The sequence below is a fragment of the Melitaea cinxia genome, chromosome 6 (assembly GCF_905220565.1).
Source record: "Melitaea cinxia chromosome 6, ilMelCinx1.1, whole genome shotgun sequence".
NCBI lineage: Eukaryota > Metazoa > Arthropoda > Insecta > Lepidoptera > Nymphalidae > Melitaea > Melitaea cinxia.
This window is the reverse complement of record NC_059399.1, coordinates 14390409-14413447: the sequence shown is the minus strand read 5'-3', so window position 1 is coordinate 14413447 and position 23039 is coordinate 14390409. Positions and strand designations below refer to the sequence as shown.

At 37.6% G+C, this 23039-nt stretch overlaps 1 protein-coding gene across 1 annotated transcript in view; it reads left to right on the top strand.

Annotated features, from left to right (window-relative positions):
- The window catches only part of LOC123654414 (protein transport protein Sec24A), a 42745-nt gene that overhangs the window by 4268 nt on the left and 15438 nt on the right, over positions 1–23039 (top strand). The window contains exons 2-12 of the mRNA XM_045590322.1: positions 7253–7355; positions 10062–10188; positions 11285–11472; positions 11860–12013; positions 12603–12760; positions 13434–13507; positions 13810–13961; positions 16046–16199; positions 16455–16630; positions 16904–17014; positions 22253–22441. Of these exons, the coding sequence (XP_045446278.1) occupies positions 7253–7355; positions 10062–10188; positions 11285–11472; positions 11860–12013; positions 12603–12760; positions 13434–13507; positions 13810–13961; positions 16046–16199; positions 16455–16630; positions 16904–17014; positions 22253–22441 (1586 nt within the window). The remainder of the gene's footprint in view (positions 1–7252; positions 7356–10061; positions 10189–11284; positions 11473–11859; positions 12014–12602; positions 12761–13433; positions 13508–13809; positions 13962–16045; positions 16200–16454; positions 16631–16903; positions 17015–22252; positions 22442–23039) is intronic.

Sequence of the window (23039 nt, the reverse complement as noted above, 5' to 3'; positions counted from 1 at the left end):
TGTTCACCTTTAAGTTTGCCCTCCTTACTAGATATCTTTATTTTTGTCGCTCAGATTAATAAATTTTGATAATTATCGTTTGGTTGACCACTATTGATTGTTTTTCGATCATAAATAGTATATAAAATAAACGGTGGGACGATAGGATAGAAAACAAACAAATACGATGTATAGAAGCGAAGCAGTAAATATGAACGCGGGTAAAACCGCGCAGTTACTTTTGTGAATAATAAAATCGTAGTCATAGTATATAAAATATCTATTAATATAAGCAATACATATTTGCAATGCTTCTGTAATTTTAACTGACACAGTCCACTGATTTTTATTGCAAATGAAACAAATACGTTAGTTATCGAACTTGTACTTGTTTATCATAATATAGTTTTAAATTTTAATGGTCACGAACACAATAACTTATATCTATATAAAGCGGCACACTGTGACCATGGCACTTGTATTCGGCTTAAAATATTTGGAATTAAAATGGCCAACAACATGATCAAATCTTAATTTTTAAATGTTTAGGTAACTGAACCTTTAAGCGGCGGCTTTTGGTAAAATATCTTGGGTTTTTCTTATTCGAGACACAGTTTAACCCAATAGATGGCGTTGTAAAAGCATAAAATTTTAAACTCTTACATCAGTGGAATACTAGGTTATCTTTGATTGAAATCATCAAAATCGTGTAGTCGACGTGGTCAAACCCGTGATGGCAAGCTCGTATTTTATATTATTATTCGAAATCAATACCTTGTTATTAAACAAAGGCGTACGTGTCTCATATAAATATGTGACGCATATATGCATCAATATAATAAATATAACAATATAATAACATATGCAATGTCTCGACGTTGTACAATTACAGATAACACAAATTCGCTGATGTACTTAATAGCAACAATTTAATTAAAAATGATATCATGTGTAATAATGTTTAGCCAAGTTATGTTACACTATGAACATCGTCAGCCATTCGTATTTAATTGAAACATTAAAATGTTCACTTAGTTATGTGATGTGTAATAAAACTTTCTAAGACGCATACCTAAAGAATATAGGGTCATTGCGCCTGTTCGCGTCCACCGCCCAATTCGCGTCCATTTTACGGATCTCACTTTGAAAAGCCTCGAAATTAAGTATACTAAGACACCAATAAGTCGAAAAATAATTACCGGCTAATACCTCAATGTCTAAGAAGCACGTACGCATAGACAAAAGTTCCGTGCGTCCAAGCAATCCTGGGTAAAAAAAATAGTTAGTGAGGGCTGTTCAACAAGAGAGCGCGAAGGCACGGAATAATGAGAAGAAAATAGTGGGCAGTGGTTCGTTTGAAGGTGAGTCTTTTATTGTTTTATGTTTATTTTGGATACATAGCTGTTTCTAGGCGTTGGTTATGATAAAAGGAATTATAATAATTATGAATTTGCTTATTTTTTTTATAGTTAATAGTTAAAATAAGGTGGACGCGAACTGCTACACCGAATTTATAAAACTTCCACTTTGCGTCCGCAATGGACGCAAACTATACCTAAAGGGATTAATAAGAAAACTAAATCGCGTCCATTTTTTTAATTAATTCTATAAGTTTAATACATAAAACTAAAAGTTTAATACCTATTCTACTTTGAATGAAATAAGAAATTTCTTTCTTATTTTTTTCTGTTTAAGATGAATTCTTTGCAGATAAGAAAGAAGAAGGAAAAAAGAACATACACAAAGGAAGATTTAAGGGAAGATTTGCATGACACCCAAGAGAAGAAGAAATCGGTAAGACAAGCACCTATGCAAAAAATATGCTATTACGATATTGGATAAAATCAGTGGGGGCAGACCAAAAGGGTACAAAACTTATCTACACAAATAAATAAAATTGGAGTGTCTGTTTGTAATATTAAAGTAACACCTTTTTACTAAATGTATATTGATTTATACACAGTACATATACCAAAATAAGCAATCTCTTTACTGTATGATGCCCTAATAAGAAGTCAGCTTGAGTATAATGCGGTAGTATGGTCTACACATGAAGTCAAATACAGTCTCATACTGGAACGTGTTCAAAATAAATTCACCAGGTTTCTTTACCATAGGCTTTATGGCGGGTATCCCTTGTATCCCTTGATGTATCCAACATTGTTTGTATTGGGCATGGTTGGATACAACAAGTTGGAGACTAGGAGAGAGCTGGCTCTGGCAACTTATATTTTAAAATTATTTCGCGTTATTGTCAATAATCCAGGGGTACTGCAGTGGATAGGTTTGAGCGTACCCGATAGGTATCATCTACAACGAAGACAGCGACCGAGCTTATTTGCAGTACCCCACGGCAGAACCGAGCTAGTGCGCAACGGCCCCCTTGCTCGTTCAGTCAGAACGCTAAACTTGGTGGCTGACACACTAGACCTTTTTTCTTATTCGTGGAGTGAATTCGCAAAAGTTACTTTGTATATAATATGTTATGAGAAATGAATTTAATATTTTTATATTTATTATTGTTTTGTTTTTAGTATTATGTTCAAGTCAGCCAATTCTTTTTTAATTATAGTTTAACATTTTTTTCCTTTCGCTTTTTGTCTCCTTTACTATGTCTAATGAATTGGGTTATGCCTGTAATATTAGATGTAAGAAAATAAAATAAATAAATAAATAAAAACATTTTTTAGAATTTTTGTCTGTCTGTCTGTCTGTTTGCTCCGGCTAATTACTGAAACGACTGGACTGATTTTGACGTTACCATCTAGATAGCTAATGAAATATGGAGTAAATTAGGCTACTTTTATTTTAGAAATTTATTTATTTTGTAATTCTACGAACAGAACAATATTTTTTTATTATAATTATTATTCCACGCGAATAAAGTCGCGAGCACAGCTAGTATCAAATAAAACCAAGTAACGAAGAAGAAAACAGCGGTATTATTAATATTTAATGCGAATGGAGATATGTGTGCACCTCGTATTTTGTTTCCATAATTATTATTAATCAAGGCTGATCTTTGTGGTGCTGTGTGCTTACGGCATCAAAGAATATAAACACCCCCTCTCTTCCCGTGGGTGTCGTAAGAGGCGACTAAGTTCCTGTACTACCTTGGAACTTAAAAAGCCGACCGATGGCGGGATATCCATCCAACTGCTGGCTTTGAAATACACAGGACGAAAACGGGCAGCAGCGTCTTCGGTACGACAATGCCAGGCCTGCGGTCACCAACCCGTCTGCCCAGTGTGGTGACTATGGGCAAAACACAGGAGTGAACTTGTCGAGGACTATGTCCAGTAGTCGACTGCGAAAGGCTGCTGTGATTGTAATTGCAGGCTGATCTTTAGCTTGCTTACATTCCTTTAAAATTCACAGAACAGATAATTGTTGAATTTTAAAGGTGGAATTACTATTTACTGACTACATAGGTACCTAATTTGTTTTTTAATTTTAAGTTCTATCAATGTTTAGAAGAATAAATAGGTGTATTATTTTCTTTATAGTGATTTATTAATGTTAATATGTTGATTTTTAAATAACAATAATTCTTCAATAAATAAATTATTACAATCCAATGTCTCTTTACATTATCATAAAAATATCACCTCTTTATTCCTTTTGTAAGCTGGTGGACGCGAAGTGATCCAGCGGGTGGACGCAAATTGGATTTTATGGACGCAAACTGGGTAAATCGCCTAATTCTGACGTTTGTATTTAAATAAAATAATAACAAGATGTTTCGAACAAAACTGAAAATTAATCTTTAAATAGACTATATAATGAACACAGTAAATAAATTTTTCATAGAAATTAGTGCGGGAACATTTTTATTTTCTTCTTCAAACTTGCCAACTGCACTAAGTGGACGCGAACAGGCGCAATGACCCTAAGCCATATAAGAATATTTTAACGTAACAGTTATAATGGTCCGGAAACCAGGTACAAATTTGGTCAATTATTTCCTCCTTATCGAAACTTCGTAAAATGCATTAGGCACATATATATATATATATATATATATATATATATATATATATATATATATATATATATATATATATATATATAATGAATATTCGCGACTGTTAGCTGCGACTTCATGGGCGGGGCAGGTAGTGGCAGCCTCAGCTATCATCATGTCATCATATCTCATCTATATCTAAAGTAATCGCTTTTTACTAAATGCATATGGATGTAACACGGTACATATACCAAAATAACATTTTTACAATTTTTGTCTGTTTGTCTGTCTGTTTGTTCCGGCTAATCTCTGAAAAGGATGGACCGATTTTGACGGGACTTTCACTGGCAGATAGCTGATGTAGTATGGAGTAACTTAGGCTACTTTTATTTTAGAAATTTATTTATTTTATAACCACGCCGATGAAGTCGCGGGCACAGCTACTTCATAATATAAATGCTTAATGAATTTTACGAAGTTTCGATTGGAAGGAAATCGGTCATAAAAATCTGTATCTGGCTCCCGGACCATAAGTTAAGTATCATTTGACGGTTTGCAATAAAACATTTTTAAACAAACCAACAACTTTCAAGAAAGTCGTACTGAATATTGGTATAAAAATGTATAAAAACAAATCCGTTATCGGTATTTTGGGCGTGATTCCTGACCAAAATACAGACAGAAATTTTTTTTACGTCGTAGTATCGATTGCAGAATGCTCTCAAATAACTTTATACAGAATATGATCACTTCGTTCAGTTTTAAAAGTAAAAATATAACTAATCAACGGTAATATCGGCTCATACAAAACGAATCTATAAATTATTTTTCTTTTAGAAACTGTATTTTATAATGAAAGTTAATCACGCTACCAGTAATGGACGGTACAGCGACCCCAAGTGTTTCATTAACTTACTAAGCATGTAAATACTAAGATACAAAAGGTATTTAGTAATATTTAGAGTTCTGTCGATGACCCCATATTAATGAAATTAATTGTACTCGTATCGAATGATAGCCGCTATGTTTTATAAACAAATGAAATTATCATAACTGAACAAAGACTCCTTACGTGAAATTGTGACATTGATAACACGATTCTATGTAGTTGCTAAAAGTAGAATGTATGGCGTTTATCAATATATTATAACTAGCTTCAGCCTGCGACTTCGTCCGCGTAGAATAGTTTGGGCTAAAGCTAACTTTGCTGCTGTGTGGTTACAGCATTAAGAATATAGCCACCCCCTCTCTTCCCGTGGGCATCGTAAGGTATAACACAGTTCCACTACCTATACCTTGGAACTTAAAAAGCCGATCGATGGCGGGATAACCATCCAACTGCTAGCTTTAAAATACACAGGTCGAAGACGGGCAGCACCGTCTTCGGTGTGACAAAGTCACCCCTGCGGTCACCAACCCGCCTGCCCAGCGTGGTGACTATGGGCAAAACATGAGTTCACTTCATTTTTGGCGCGTATTTGTGGAGGTCTATGTCCAGCAGTGGACTGTAATAGGCTGAAATGATGATGATGCACGTAGCAGAAGCTCTCAAAAGGAAAAAAATAATAATCCCGATTTTAAAACATTCTTCATTGGTGCTCCGCTCTTATTGGTCTTAGCGTGATGATATATAGCCTATAGTCTTCCTCGATAAATGGGCTATCTAACACGGAAAGAATTTTTTAAATCGGACCAGTAGTTCCTGAGATTAGCGCGTTTAAACAAACAAACAAACAAACTCTTTAGCTTTATAATATTAAATATATTATAATGGAACAACTTTTTCGGATTTTATCGCGGTTTATTAGGTTTTTTTACATGCCCGACGTTTCGAATACTTTACAGTTTACATCAACCATTATCACGGGAGTCCTCCCTAAAAAATATAAATGGCAAAACAACGTTAGCGGGGTCAGCTAGTCTTATAAATAAAATTATCGTGTCACAATGTTACAATACTCTCCCGAAACGGCTAGACCGATTTTGTGTTCATATCGGGTAGGTCTGCGAATCGGCCAATATCTATTTTTCATACTCCTAAGTTATAAGGGGGGGGGGGATTATTAAGGGGGTTAATAACATATATGGCAAAGCAACGTTTGCGGGGTCAGCTAGTATTTATGAAGACATTAATGAGTATTCTTGTGAGATAAAAAATAATATTTTATTTTATACTTTATTTTACACCACAAATATATTACAAATAAAGCATAAAGATAGTTACAGACTGCGAAGTATAAAAGGCGGACTTATGTCTAATTAGCCATTTCTCCTAATAATATTTATTTATTTATTATTACTTGCAATCATTGCTACTTCATAGTGTAAATAATACATAAAGTAACACAATTATTCTGTTTATACGTGTTTTGCCGTGATAACAATAAATAAGAGTATAGAAATATATGTGGGTGTCGTAAGAGGCGACTAAGGGATAACACCGTTCCACTACCACCTTGGAACTTAAAAAGCCGACCGGTGGCGGGATAACCATCCAACTGCTGGCTTTGAAATACACAGGCCGAAGACGGGCAGCAGCGTCTTCGGTGCGACAAAGCCAGTACTGCGGTCACCAACCCGCCTGCCCAGCGTGGTGACTATGGGCATAACACATGAGTTCACGTTATTTTTGGCGTAAACTTGTGGAGGCCTATGTCCAGCAGTGGACTGTATAGGCTGTAATGATGATGATAGAAATATATGAAAAACCATTGCTAAATATATAAATAGGCTGTTAATTTGCATTATTAATATTTCTGTACTCCACTACAATAGCAATGACTTGAATTTTAATCCACCACTGATTTTTTTACCGATTTAGTTAAACGTCCCTTGTCTAATCCTTTCTCTTTGGCAAAGTACACTGCATACAGGTAATGAGTAACATTTGAATCCATCATTATCCTCTGCGGGTTCATGGATTTTTCCCCTCAGTAACCGTCACAATCAGATACCTATTTTAAAAAGACCTACAACTTTACGTGCTCTACGAGGCACGGTGGAAAAACCCACAAATAAGATGAGACTCAAATTGAAAACAAAATAGCTGTCTTTAATAAGTAGACAATAGGGAAATATCACTCGATTAAAACAATTTAATGCTTGCCCAGCGTGGTGATGACTATGGGCAACACACATGAGTTCGCGCCATATTTGGCGCGAACTTGTGGAGGCCTATTTCCAGCTGTGGACTGCAATAGGCTGAAATGATGATGATGAATGATGAAAATAATTTAATGGTGACAAAATGATATATACCTAATACCCCAATTTGAATATTATTAAGATATTGTACTTTTTTGTTTTCAGGATCTTCAGGTGTACAGTGAACCGCATTCCAGAGAATAACTCGCTATTGCAAAAGTCTAGACTACCCTTAGGGATCTTAATACACCCATTCAAAGACCTAAATGTAAGTATGAGTATTTTTTTTATACATAAGTAAAGTGAGGGTAGCTTGTAAAAATCAACGAATTGTGTCATATCATAACTGTAACCCATGCTAAATGTAATTTTAGGAGCCCTTTCGCTTCTTGTTAGCTGAGTTCCAACATTTACGACTCCCTTACCTAATACCTAACAAGCCTTATATCAAAAGTTCAACAAAAAATTAAAAAAGAACTGTCAATATACGAACCTCAGATTATTAAACAATTCTAAATCCCTTATATGCAAGCTGTTTTTTAATAAAAGGCCTCGTATAAAAAGTATTTCCAAATAATAGATGATAGATGATTAAATTTTATTAATTACTATTAATGAGACCATACTCATGCTAAAAAAATTATCGAACGTGTTAAGTTAATTATTATCAATATGTTGCGATTATTTTAAATCACTTGTTATGTCGTTTCAATATCTTTACTTATAAACAAATATTACACGTGTATGATACAAAGTTTAAATATAGTCACCCGAAATGCAACTCTATGCAAGCGGAATAGGTTTAGTAATAGCGTTTTAAGTTTGCGTTTGTTACGCTTCGAACGAAATCAACTGTGTAAACTAATAACGTGGGCTAAATTAATGTCGGTTCGTAAATAAATATTTCGTATAAATTCTTATCGTTCTCTAATAGGTATATATTTTGTGTAAATATAATGTATCACTATCTTCGTGTTTTATAGTTGATATCTGTTATAACAATAGTTTTTTGTCATTGTTAAACATTTTTTTATTAAGTACTTATTAGTACTACTACGGTCGACGGCAGTAAAGAATGTAGCCACCTCTCTTCCCGTGGGTGTCGTTAAAGGCGACTAAGGGATAACACAGTTTCACTACCACCTTGGAACTTACCGATGGCGGGATAATTGAAATAGACAGACCGAAGATGGGCAGCAGCGTCTTAGGTGCGAACAAGCTAGCCCTGCGGTCACCAACCCGCCTGCCCAGCGTGGGGACTATGCGCAACATACATGAGTTCACGCCATTTACGGCGCGAACTTGCGGAGGCCTATGTCCAGCAGTGGACTGCGATAGGCTGAAATGATGGTGATGAAGTGATTAGTTTTTTAGTATACTATACTATTCTGATTATATTGGTCTTAAATGTCGAGTCATTTCTCGTGGTATTGAGGTGATGTTTTAGTAGCCAGTGTTCTATGACACAGTTTACCTATTAAAAATACACATACACTTTTTTACACGAAATTTTTCGATAGATAATACACGTGAATTTATCTGCGTTACCCTTAATCTATAATGCGGTAATGTGTCTACAAACGTACAGATAGTAAAACAAAATTGCTAAAATAATTCTTTGGTTTTTGTTGCTCTCATAATTTTTTTACATGTATTCAGTTTCTAACGTCCCACCGCTGGGCATAGGCCTCTTTCTCCATTTAGGAGAAGGATTGGAGTTTAATCCACCACGCTGTTCCATTGCTGGTTGGCGGATATGTTCCGTGCTATGAGTAACGATCGCTATCAGGTATTTATGATAAAAACCGGGGCCGACGGCTTAATCTGCTCTCGAGGCACCCGGGGTGACCCACAAGGACAGACATCCAGAAGAAAGAAATATTCGTATTAATTTTTTACACACACACACTTCAGCCTATCGCAGTCCACTGCTGGACATAGGCCTCCCCAAGTTCGCGCCACACATCCCGGTCTTCCGCAATCCTCATCCAGCCTACACCGGCAATCTTACGTAGATCGTCGGTCCAACGGGCCGGAGGACGTCCCACACTGCGTTTGCCAAGACGCGGTCTCCACTCTAGGACCCGTCTACTCCAACGGCCATCGGTCCTGCGACACAGATGACCAGCCCACTGCCACTTCAACTTGCTAATTCTGTGGGCTATGTCGGTTACTTTTGTTCTCTCGCGGATAGTCTCATTTCTAATCCTGTCTTTGAGAGAGACCCCAAGCATAGCCCGTTCCATTGCACGTTGAGCGACTTTAAACTTGTGGACCAGTCCCTTGGTCAGTGTCCACGTCTCGGCTCCGTATGTTAACACAGGCAGGACGCATTGCTCGAAAACTTTTGTCTTCAAGCATTGCGGAATCTTCGAAGTGAAGACTCGACGGAGCGAGTACGAGTTTTTTACGATATCTCTTAATTATATTCAGCCATCAAAATCAAAATAAAAAGTTCTTTATTTAAGTGGGCTTCAAAAGCACTTTTGAAGTGTCAATTTACAAACTAAAATTATTTTTATTTTTAACTAGCTGACCCGGCGAACTTCGTATCGCCTAACAGTGACTTTTAAGTATTATCACAAATCTTTTGTATGGGAGTATAGAAAAGTGTTGTTTTTAGACCTTTTCAGAAAATTTAATTTTTTTTTTAGAATTTTTCTCTCCGTAAGAACCATCCTCGTACTTCAAGGAATATTTAAAAAAAAGAATTAGCGAAATCGGTCCAACCGTTCTCGAGTTTTGCGCTTAGCAACACATTCAGCGACTCATTTTTATATTATAGATTAATAATGTTTAAAATGTAGCTATCCCCAGCCAAATACTATTTTATTATATGTAATATAATACATAGGATATAAAATAAAATCTTACGCTAGATAAACACTGCTAATAACTATACCCAAATATTTTTGTATTTAATTTTAACAACAACTATAATATTATTAAATAATTATAATTTGTTTGTTCACAGCATCTACCAGTAATACAATGTTCAACGATAGTGCGTTGCCGAGCTTGTAGGACATACATTAATCCATTTGTTTATTTTGTTGACTCAAAGCGCTGGAAATGTAATCTTTGCTACAGAGTCAATGAATGTAAGTATAAGAATTTTTTGTTAAATATTATTGATATGAATGCTAGTAACTGGCTGCTTTCCTGGCGCTTGAGAGTTCGATGCTGCCTACTCCTATTTGTGTTGTGTTTTGAGCTTCCGGAACAGAATATCATTCTGCGAATGTTAGTCTTTAAATAGAAAAAGTTTTTTTTTTTTTTTTCAATAAAATTATTTAAAACTGAATGTCTTGTTCACGAGATTGAAGTGTACGGGTAGATGTTGTTAGAAGTGTCCATACCGGAGTATAGTTCGCGTCATTTAAAAAGAACGCTGGCCTTGAAGCTGCGCAGAAGCGATTTATCGGTCTATTTGGTGGTATGGGGAAGCGGGCGGGCGTGTTTATCACGTGTCGCATGCTTGCCGGTGTGCTATTGGTTAGACAGTTCGATGTCGACTCAAAATATTATCGCGCACAAAAGTTTTAAATTACAAAATTCTCCATTTACTATTTATTTCACTAAAAAACAAATATCAATTTATCATTTTAAACACATAAAAACTATTAAGATACGAATATCGAGAGCACAGATAATTAGTATTTTTGAATACGACATTTCCATAACTAAAAAATTTGTTATTACTTTTGTTTAAAAAAAAATTGTGATTTTGTAAAGTGATAATTATTATACTTATTTAGTCCGAATTATTCGCACTTGTATTCCTAGTATTTTTTAATGTACCTACCAATAACCATTATACGAAGCCGCGAGTGAAAGCCTAATTAAAAAATAAAACAGTAGTACTTGTGCGCGAGTATACCTATGCGCAAACGCACCCCCTCCAGTTTCTTTCAGCGTTATTTTTACATGACGCGAACTATACCTCCTTTCTCGTACGTTTGCTGCGTACAATAGTCACCACTACTATTGTCACTTTCACCCCCTGCTATTGTCCCTTGTTTTACGTACACTCGACACTCGAACCCGTTTGTTTGTAAAAAAGTTTTTTTTTTATGGAATGGTACTTACATTTTTGAAAATCTTTTTTTTTTAATCAATTTAGTTTTCATGAAAAATCTAAAATTGTTGTACATTAGAGTGATTATATTGTTATTAATATAATTTTTATTATTCCAGTACCAGACGAATTCCAATACGATCCGTTAAGTAAATCGTACGGCGATCCGTCCCGACGCCCCGAGATAAAGTCGGCTACGATAGAATTTATAGCTCCCAGCGAATATATGCTCCGGCCTCCACAGCCGGCCGTCTACTTGTTCCTTCTGGATGTTTCACAGATTGCAAGGGAATCGGGTTATTTGCAGGTATATACATTTTTTGTACTTTTTTTTATACAACTAGGGTGGCAAAGAAACGTACAGGCTACCTGATGGTGAGCGTCTACTAAGCCTATAGATGCTTGCAATCTATCTAACCACAGGAATATAAACACACAGAACAGTATTATTTAGCTTTGTGTATATTCTGTAAGGTTGAGGCATTTCCCTAGACTGGCTGCTCTAGATTTTGATCAGGATATACCTCAATGAGATAGGAAACTTACATAATTATTTATAATATATCATTATTTAAATTAAATACAAAAATAAAATGAATAATGATAAAATACAACATAAAATATTAGAATACAATATTTAATAAATATTTATACACTATTTCTGTGTTGTTTATAATATATTTTTTATTTGTAGGTCGTGTGTGACATCCTCAAGAAGAATTTAGATCAATTACCAGGGGATGCGCGTACGCAAATTGGTTTCATATGTTACGATGCGCACGTACATTATTATTTGATGAGCGACGGCTTGACCAGGCCTAAAGAAATGACAGTTTTGGATATTGAAGGTAATATATATATTTTTTTTGCAGTAAGACTTCTTTATGCACGCTTGACTTGAGAAATAAGCTGGTGAATGCGTAATGGAAGCGTTACCAAAAGTGTGATCGGGTGAGGCGAACACAGCAAAAGAGAGGGAGAGGTGCGAGAACACATTTTCTTTCTCTCTCTCTCTCTGATAGCCAGTTACGTTTCGTATATCTATCTGTTTGTCCATATGACATAAGCGTCCCCAGGATTGCTTAATATATAAAAATGTACATAGATATTTAAGTGTTTGTGTGCTCTAAAATAGTAACTAATTTAGTTACACTTACTAGCTTTTAATTAGTAGATGAAAATGAATAGCTAAATATGTTACTTAGCGCTATTGAGAATTGCTGGACCACTTTTAGCCCATTTTTTTTAACTTTTTTAATACTGTAAAGGTTCTTATGGGATGAAAATTGTGCAGAAAACTAAAAAATTCAGAAAATGTATCGATTACTTAAATTTCATGCGTTATTAGTTGGTCAGACAGGATAATGTATAGGGTCAGCTATTTTGAAAAGAAAAAAAAAAAAAACAAAGAAACTAAAAATGTATTTTCCTTCTCAGACATATTCCTACCATCCCCGGAGTCACTGCTAGTTAATTTGGGCGAGTACAAGGATCTAGTTGAGGAATTATTAACTATACTGCCTCAGCGCTACTCGACGCCTGGCGTTCCGGCCTCTGCACTGGGATCCGCGCTGCAAGCGGCTTACAAACTGATGGTAACTTAATATATAGCTAAGCTTTAGCCTGTAATATCCCACTGTTGGGCATAGGCCTCTTTCCCCATGTAGAAGGATCGGAGCTTAATCCACCACGGTTTACCTCTGCGGGTTGGTGGATATATTTCATACTGTGAGTAACGACCGCTACCAGCTGTGCATGATAATCGGGACCGACAACTTTACGTGCTATCTGAGTTACGATAGGACGACTATCGAGGACGTACACCCGAACTAGTAACATATCTAGACAAATAGAGATGTCTTCCGCAAGCGGTAATCAAACTGCGATAGTCGGCTTTAGGGCGACTTTCTGAAGCATTACATTAGAATTGTTGACATATAAATACTTTATATGGAACAAAAAAGATGTTTATAGGTGTAAAACATCATTGAAAAAAAATCATTAAAATCATTACATAGTATAAAACAAAGTCGCTTCGCGCTGTCTGTATGCTTAGTTCTTTAAGTTTTCTTTAATACATGCATAGTATAGTAGAGGAACATTGATAGTTTTAGAGGTTTTTAACGTGATGTCGAAAATAAAGCCATTTTTTGCCCATATATTATGTATTAGGTACATTTATTTTATTTTATATTTAATATTAGCATTGCACTCGTGCGAAGCCGGGGCGGTTTGCTAGTAATTTTATAATTCTTTATTTGTTCTCAGGCCCCAACGGGTGGGCGAATAACAGTTTTTCAAACTTGTCTGCCCAACATTGGTCCAGGAGGTTTACAATCAAGGTAAAAATTTGAGTGCAACTAAATAACCTATAATAATATTTATAAATATCTATTGCTCGCGATTTATGTCACATAGAGGTTTTCATATTATTCCATTTATGTTATGTTATCAAAATAACAAATTTTCCCCGTTTTTACAGGATTTTTCATTGATGCTTCACCTTTATTTATCGTAGCGTGATGTTATGTATTATATATGTTTGCTCAACAAAACAAGATTTTAAGCTTTACAATATATAAGTAAAGATATACAGTATTAGTCCTAAATAATTGTTAGTATATGCAATATTATAATGTTTCAGGGAGGATCCAAATGCCCGTTCGTCCAAAGAGGTAGCACATTTAAATCCAGCGACTGATTTCTACAAGAGGCTAGCCTTGGACTGCAGCGGAGCTCAAGTTGCCGTTGATTTGTTTTTACTCAGCTCTCAATACTGTGATCTGGCAACGCTTAGTAAGTTTTTATTTTTATTTATAAGCAACACCAGAAACATGTTGTCGACCATGTCTGCGACTGTCCTCGGTGACTCTGGCTATCTTACCCCTGGAGCATAACACTACTTTAGGCTGGTCTGAAGTTAAACTATTGTAAAATAATTGTGTTTGCAGGCAAACGAAAAAAAAACCGACTTCAATTACATCGACAAGTAATACAACGTAGATCGACGAAAAAATAATCAAGTAACTACGCGTTATCAAAGATCATTCAAAAAGTAGTTATTAGATCTCGATAAAATTTAAATGTGACCACATGATTAAATTAAAAATTATCAAAATCTGTACACCCAGTAAAAAGTTATGCGGAATTTCGAGAGTTTTCCTCGATTTCTCTGAGGTCCCATCATCAAATCCTGGTTTCCTTATCATGGTATAAAACTAAGGATATCTCCTTTCCAAAAAAAAAAAAAAAAGTTATCAAAATCGGTACAACCAGTAAAAAGTTATGTGGTATAATACAACGTAGGTCGACGAAAAAAGCGTCAAGTAAAAACGCATTATTAGAATAAATTAAATTTAAATGGGATCAATTGACACACACCACATTCGATTAAAAAAAATTGTCGAAATTAGTCCACCCGGTCAAAAATTATGATGTAACATACATAAAAAAAATACAGTCGAATTGAGAACCTCCTCCTTTTTTGGAAGTCGGTTAAAAAAAAAGACGCACGCCGTATAGTAACAAATATTTTTTGTAGTAAAAATAGCATGGGCAACTAAGAGCACGTGGTTGTTTGTATAATAAGAATAAAAAGCTGCTTTAGAGTAGTATTATTTTGATGCGATCTTCTGTTAGGTTGAAGTGGCTGTTCGAAGTAACTGCTCCGATTTTGAGCATGATTTTATACTAAAATAAGTAACTGAAAGACTTTTTTCTCTCTAATTTAGTTTTTATGGCTTGTAAGCGCGTTTAATTAAGGGGCTACAACTACCTCAGCTCGAATTCAAATTTCACCCGTACTAAAAACACATGAGAATTGAGAGCGCTTGGTTGTTTATCGCGCGAATTATATGTATTTTCTCCCCACAAACATTACCAATAGTTATTTTTTAAAAAACGCAACATATAAAATGTTCTTCATACTTATTTCAATTACCATGCTTAATCTCAAGTCCATAACTTATATATTTACTGAGATATTAAGGTTTTAATACAAAAATAGAGGTAACTTTGCGATTTTTTTGTATCGAGAAAATTTTATGGAATCGTGTTTTTGAAACATATGAAAGATAGTTTATGTCCTGAACTTTACCATACAGAAATTTCAAACTTAAATATTCAGTAGTTTGGAAGATATTGATATCCTGTCGAGTGGAAAATAAGCAATTTGAGGTAGCATACACTTGTGGCGACATCTATCGCGCGAAATACGAACGACTACAAACTACGTAATTAGAGAAAACTGACGTATGCTACATCACGCTATCAGAGTTTTCAAAAGTGATTAAGTATATATACAAGATCCTGACACCGTTGGGGCGTTAGCCCGCCAGACACAACACCTGTCTGGTCAGAGGATCCTCCCTTTTCGATGGCGGACGTGATTCTTCACACCACGTTCCTCTCACTCCTAAACACTCTTAACAGATAACTAAGTGAATTATGAGAAATATATTTTATTTTCAAAAATATCAGTTCGCTATAAGCAAATTGGATGTATTTTATACATTTGTATACTGAAATTTCTATGGTTACAATCAAACTATATTGCCAAATATAGATTAACAAACTGACATGTGTAATGTGTATATTGCTCACTCTAAATTAATTCTATAAGACGACGCGTTGGTATAGCGGCCACACCACTGGTTTGTGGCTGTTGCGCTGGCAGTTGCGGGTTCGATCCCCATACAAATATTTAACGTGGTTAGGGTGTTTGTGGGTCTCCCCACCGTGCCTCGGAGAGCACGTTAATTTACAGATTATTGAACACCTCCCCATAACTTGTCACGCAATGCCACACTTCGTTTACCACCCTTAACGTGTGAAGTAATTTGTATATGGCCCTTAACATAAATTGTCCTCTTCATCCGCAGGTGGTATGAGTAAGTTCAGTGCCGGTACAGTGTACCACATCCCGCTTTTCCGAGCTCAGAGACCGTGGCAAACTGAGCAGCTAACGAAAATGTTTACACGGTATCTCACGAGGAAGATTGGATTCGAAGCCGTTATGAGGGTTCGGTGTACTAGGTGAGTTGATAGTAATAATATTGAATTGAAACAATTTTATTTATAGTCTAGGCATGCTCTTAGACCAATTAAACTTTTATAAATTAAAATGTATGTCTGAATTGCTTGTTTCAATTTGTACATCTAATATGAACTACGCAATGTAGTATGTGTATATCATTATGTGTAAGATTGTGTTTATAAAAGAGCATAGGTTCTATACATGGCTTATAATGTGACTAAATTCTATGGCTAAATGGATCCTATCTTTTCTAGGGGTTTATCTATCCACACGTTCCACGGTAACTTCTTCGTGAGGTCAACGGATCTCCTGTCTCTTCCCAATGTGTCTCCGGATGCTGGTTTTGGAATGCAACTCACGATAGATGAATCACTATCGGATCTACAGCAAGTTTGTTTCCAGGCAGCTCTGCTCTATACTAGCAGTAAAGGTATGGTTCATCATCATCATCACTTCAGCCTATCACAGTCCACTGCGTGACTTGTGGAGGCCTATGTACAATAACATACAACTAGTTAACAAAGACAGAGATAGATATATATTTGAGACTGTCCATTAATCAAGTTTAATAACTACATTGATTTAAAAGTATGAGTAAAAATGGTGTTTCACTTGTAGATTAATTCTGAAGTATCGAAAATGAAAATTACCTAATAAATGATCGTATAAAATTATAATAATCATGTATTTTTAATTTTTTCAGGTGAAAGAAGGATACGTGTCCACACATTAGCTTTACCTATCGCAAATACATTACCAGACGTTTTACATTCGGCCGATCAACAGTGTATAATTGGATTACTTAGTAAAATGGGTAAGTTCTATATATTATTTATTAAAATTTATTCTACACAATTATTAACTGCGATTTCGTTTCGCCATCCGTTTTGACTTTTATTTTAATCTCGATACCCAAGTTAACTACTGAATTCAGGGTGAAAATTCATATATTGGCCTAGCTTGTAGCATGAACTCAAATCATATCAAGTTTCATTCAAGTTCATTGTGTAGTGTAGGTAGGGTAGTAGACAGGAAACTTTTTGCCTTATAATTATTAAAATATTCTCCAGACCTTTTTTCCATCTTCGATGGTCAAAATCGAACTGGTTACAGTTTTATTATAAGTATTGTACTTTTGTAGTATTGTACTTTTTTAAGTATCTGCATTTATTGTACTCTTATAGATACATAATTATCAATGTCAATCTGTTGTCAATCTATCTATCTATCTATACATATATAAAAGCGAAAGGTCACTCATCACGAAATCTCCGAAACTATAACACCTAAAAACTCGAAATTTGGCAGGTAGGCTCTTTATAAAACGTAGACATCCGCTAAGAACGGATTTTACGAAACTCGACCCCTAAAGGGTTAAACGGGGGTTGGAAGTTTGTATGAAAGTCCTATATTTTTGAAGTAAGAGACTTGAAATTTAAAATGTATGCTCTATAGATGGTGAGCAGGTGTCAAAATAATGTATATTTAGAAATCAACTCCCTTTTGGGATTAAAACGGGGGATGGTAGGTTGACTCACTCAATCACGAAGTCTCCGAAACTATAAAAATTACAAACTTCAAATTTGACTTTTTTGATTGTAGGTTTTGTATAGGACGTAAAAGATAAAACGGGGGTCGGAAGTTTGTATGAAAGGCCTATGTTTTTAAAGTAAGAGACGAAATTTAAAATGTATGCTCTATAGATGGTGAAAAGGAGTCCAAATAATTCATCGTAATCTATATATATAAAAGAGAAATGTCACTGACTTACTCATCACGAAAACTCAAAAACCTCTGGATGATCCATTCATCCAGGATGGACAAAGATAAAATTTAGCAAGGATTTTTTGATATTCCACTGCTAAGGGCGTTTGACAGCAGTTGGATGGTTATCCCGCCACCGGTCGGCTTTTTAAGTTCCAAGGTGGTAGTGGAACTATGTTATCTCTTAGTCGCCTTTTACGACACTCACGGGAAGATAGGGGGCGGCTATATATTTTATTGCCGTAACAACAGATATTTTGTCCAAATGAAAGTCCAGTAACAAAATAAAAAATAAATAAAACAACTACCGCAGATTAGCTGGAAGAGACTTCTTCTAGAGTTATCTCTACCGGCTTTCTACATATAAATTATATAATGTGTATAACGCCTGACTGAGCGCAGTAGTCAGTGGCGTCGTCCGGGCTACATCTGACGCCCGTTAGCAATAGTTTTCATTCATTAGTTTTGATTCATTGCATATTGGAAAATTACTAAAATCGGAAACATCGACATTTTTTTTTTACTGTCCGCTTAATTTAAACACGCCAATACGCCAACACGCCAACACTCCAACATGCCAACACGCCAATACGCCAACACGCCAACACGCCAATACGCCAATGCACCAAAACGCCAACACGCCAATGTGCCAATACGCCAACATGCCAACACGCCAATACGCCAACACGCCAACACGCCAATACGCCAACACGCCAACATGTCAAAACGCCAATACGCCAACACGCCAATGCGCCAACACGCAAACACGCCAATACGCCAACACGCCAACACGCCAATGCGCCAACACGCCAACACGCCAATGTGCCAACACGCCAACGCGCCAATGCGCCAACACGCCAACACGCCAACACGCCAATACGCCAACAGTCCGACACGCCAATACGGCAATACGCCAACACGTCAATACGCCAATACGCCAACACGCCAACACGCCCACACGCCAACAGTCCAACACGCCAATGCGCCAACACACCAACACGCCAACACGCCAATACGCCAACACGCCAATGCGCCAACACGCCAACACGCCAACGCACCAACGCGCCAATGCACCAACACACCAACACGCCAACACGCCAATACGCCAACACGCCCATACGCCAACACGCCAATACGCCAACACTCCAACATGCTACACGTCAACACGCCAATACGCCAACACGCCAATACGCCAACACGCCAATGTGCTAATACGCCTATATGTCAATACGCCAACACCCCAACACGCCAATACGCCAACACGCCAATACGCCAACACGCCAATACGCCAACGCGCCAATACGCCAATACGCCAATGCGGCAACACGCCAATACGCCAACACGCCAATGCGCCAATACGCCAACACGCCAATACGCCAACATGTCAAAACGCCAATACGCCAACACGCCAATGCGCCAACACGCCAACACGCCAATACGCCAACACGCCAACACGCCAATGTGCCAACACGCCAACACGCCAATGTGCCAACACGCCAACGCGCCAATGCGCCAACACGCCAACACGCCAATACGCCAACAGTCCAACACGCCAATACGCCAATACGCCAACACGTCAATACGCCAATACGCCAACACGCCAATACGCCAACACGCCAACACGCCCACACGCCAACAGTCCAACACGCCAATGCGCCAACACACCAACACGCCGACACGCCAATACGCCAACACGCCAATGCGCCAACACGCCAACACGCCAATACGCCAACACGCCAACACGCCAACACGCCAACACGCCAACGCGCCAATGCGCCAACACAACAACACGCCAATACGCCAACACGCCCATACGCCAACACGCCAATACGCCAACACTCCAACATGCTACACGTCAATACGCCAACACGCCAATGCGCCAATACGCCAACACGCCAATACGCCAATACGCCAACACGCCAACACGCCAACACGCCAATGCGCCAACACGCCAACACGCCAATACGCCAACACGCCAACAGTCCAACACGCCAATGCGCCAACACACCAACACGCCGACACGCCAATACGCCAACACGCCAATGCGCCAACACGCCAACACGCCAATACGCCAACACGCCAACACGCCAACACGCCAACACGCCAACGCGCCAATGCGCCAACACAACAACACGCCAATACGCCAACACGCCCATACGCCAACACGCCAATACGCCAACACTCCAACATGCTACACGTCAATACGCCAACACGCCAATGCGCCAATACGCCAACACGCCAATACGCCAATACGCCAACACGCCAACACGCCAACACGCCAATGCGCCAACACGCCAACACGCCAATACGCCAACACGCCAATACGCCAATACGCCAACACGCCAACACGCCAATGCGCCTACACGCCAACACGCCAATGTGCCAATACGCCAACACGCCAACACGCAAATACGCCAACACGCCAATACGCCAAAACGCCAACACGCCAACGTGCTAACGCGCCAATGCACCAACACGACAGGACGCCAACAAAAATAACAAACCTGTTTAATAACGGACCGTTATTTATGATATTATATCTGTCCCGGTCCGGAAGAAGCCACCTCGTCATCTAAGGACATCGTGGCAAGTTTGCCGGGAAAACTTTTTGACTCACTGATTTTAACGCGGGCGAAGCCGCGGGCACAGCTAGAACATATATAAAATTTCTTATGAAACATATGCTTCAGCTTACTGTTCGACTGAAAAACGCAAAAAAAACTATACATGCGATCTTTGAATAACTTGCACAAGTGCGATTGATGGGGGCTTTTCACATTTTGTTTGTATAATAGTGTTCCAAATAGTGTTCCAAACATTTCCACCAATCCATATGATCCATGTGTATACCACAGCTCCATATGCTCCCATAGGCCTCTTTACCCATGTTAGAGATGGATCGGAGCTTAATCCACCACGCTGCTCCAATGCGGGTTGGCAGATATATTTCCTACAATGAGTAACGATCGCTGTCAGGTGTACACGATAACAACCGGGACCGACGATTTAACGGCACAGGCACAGTGGGAAGACCCACAAGGACTAACAACCAGACAGGAAATAATTATTTGTATTGACACAAATATCCACTCCGAGCGGGAATCGAACCCGCGATTGTCGGTGTTTGAGCGCCGCCGACACGGCACACGCATCGTTACACCAGAACAGTCGTGAAACGTGTCTCATAGATATTTTCTTTCATCATCGAAATCAAGTATACAATAAAGGGGAATGCCCACTCTCCATAGTGTCTCAGGCCCAATGTGGACATCAAAAAATCGTATAAAAATTGAGTGTTCTAAAATCTTAAGAACATTAGATATCTAGGAAAAAAACTTAAAATGGCGCCATTATTGTAGAAAATTTTTTTTTAAACTTTGTGGCTATTTTATATATTATTAAAATGTGCATGAAAGAAATATAATTCAAGGGCTTTTCCGAGTTTTTCAATAATTTATAATAATAAGATATAGAGTATATCAACAGGTGTGTTTCAAATATAGCTTATTAAGTTTGACAAACAAGTTCTGGTGCGTTTTGAGATAAGAGATTTTTTCAACAGTATCTTTTAACCATTATAGATTGGCATAACATTTATACTACGTATTTATTATCTTATATACCGGGCATTTCCCTACTATGCAGTTGCAATAATACAATTCAATTGCAAATCTGCTAACAAAATTATTATTTATTTTATTATACAAAACGCATCCTCATTGAGCACAAGCAACAAACGAACAGTAAACAGATCAACAGAATCATATTTCATTATTTTGAAAAATGTCATAGCAGTCATCAGTGTTGCCACTTGTCACAAAAAAATTAAATCGATAAATCGGTTACGAAAATAAAAATAATCGATAGACGATTGTTTTAAAATCTTCACTGAATAAAGTAACAAACGTACACATTGATTCTATAATAAATGTTTTCTTTTGGTTAATTCTATATAGAATTACCAACAGCGGCCCGTTATTTTTACTTAATCTGAGTTTATTTTATTTGTTTATAAATCGATATTCGGATCGATTGACCATAGTAAAGATATTTTATCTTCGGGCAATATTTCACCTCAACTTTGTTATATTTATCAATAAAATTCCCTTTTTTTATTGAAACATTACTGATTGTAGTGGCGCTTATTTAAATGTTATCAAAAATCAAGTCTCTTTATGGTAGATTTCTGGACAAAGTAAGTCTTCTTAAGACAGTTGTCCACTGTGGAATGGGCTTTCCGTTTTCACATAAAAATATGTAATTTTTTTTTAATTTTTATTTTCAACAGCCGTGGATCGTTGCGCAACTGCATCGATGTCGGAAGCTAAGGAGGCTCTAATAAATGCTGCTGTAGACGTGTTATCAGCTCATCGTCTTGCACAGAACTTACCCGTCGGAGCCTCCACTGCTGCGTTACACGCGCCTCTGACGTTACGCCTACTCCCGCTGTATATACTGGCGTTGTTGAAGCGGGTGAGTGACGTTACGTGACGTGACGTATTTTTTTAAGTAAAACTTCTTTACGCATGCTTGACTTGGGGAGTAAGTTGATTAATGCGTGACGAGAACGTTACGAAAAGTGTGATCGGGCGAGGCGAAAGGAAATTGATAGGGAGATATAAGTAGATGGAGCTAAAGTTTTACTTTAGTCGCGTGGTCTAAAACACACTCGTTTTTTTTTATACAACTAGATCGGCAAACAACCGTATATCTCATCTGAAGTACGCGTACGCTGTAAGCGATTACCGTAGCTTATAGATGCCTGCAACACCAGAAGCATCGCAAGCGCATCGTTAACCCTACCATCATTATCTCTGTAATGTGACGAAATGTGACGAAATTTGACATGACATGACGTGAGTTTGTCATCACCTCGTGTGTCTTACTTGCTCTATGTTGTGTCGCTGCTATAATGGTAGACTGACGGATTTGCTCTGTACGCGCCTCTGACGTTGCTTCTGCTACTGTTCTACATACTGGCGCTGCTGAAGCGAGGGAGGTGAGTGACATGACGTGCTATGATTTGATGCGACGTGACATGACTTGACATAAAGTGACGTGACGTGACGGCACTG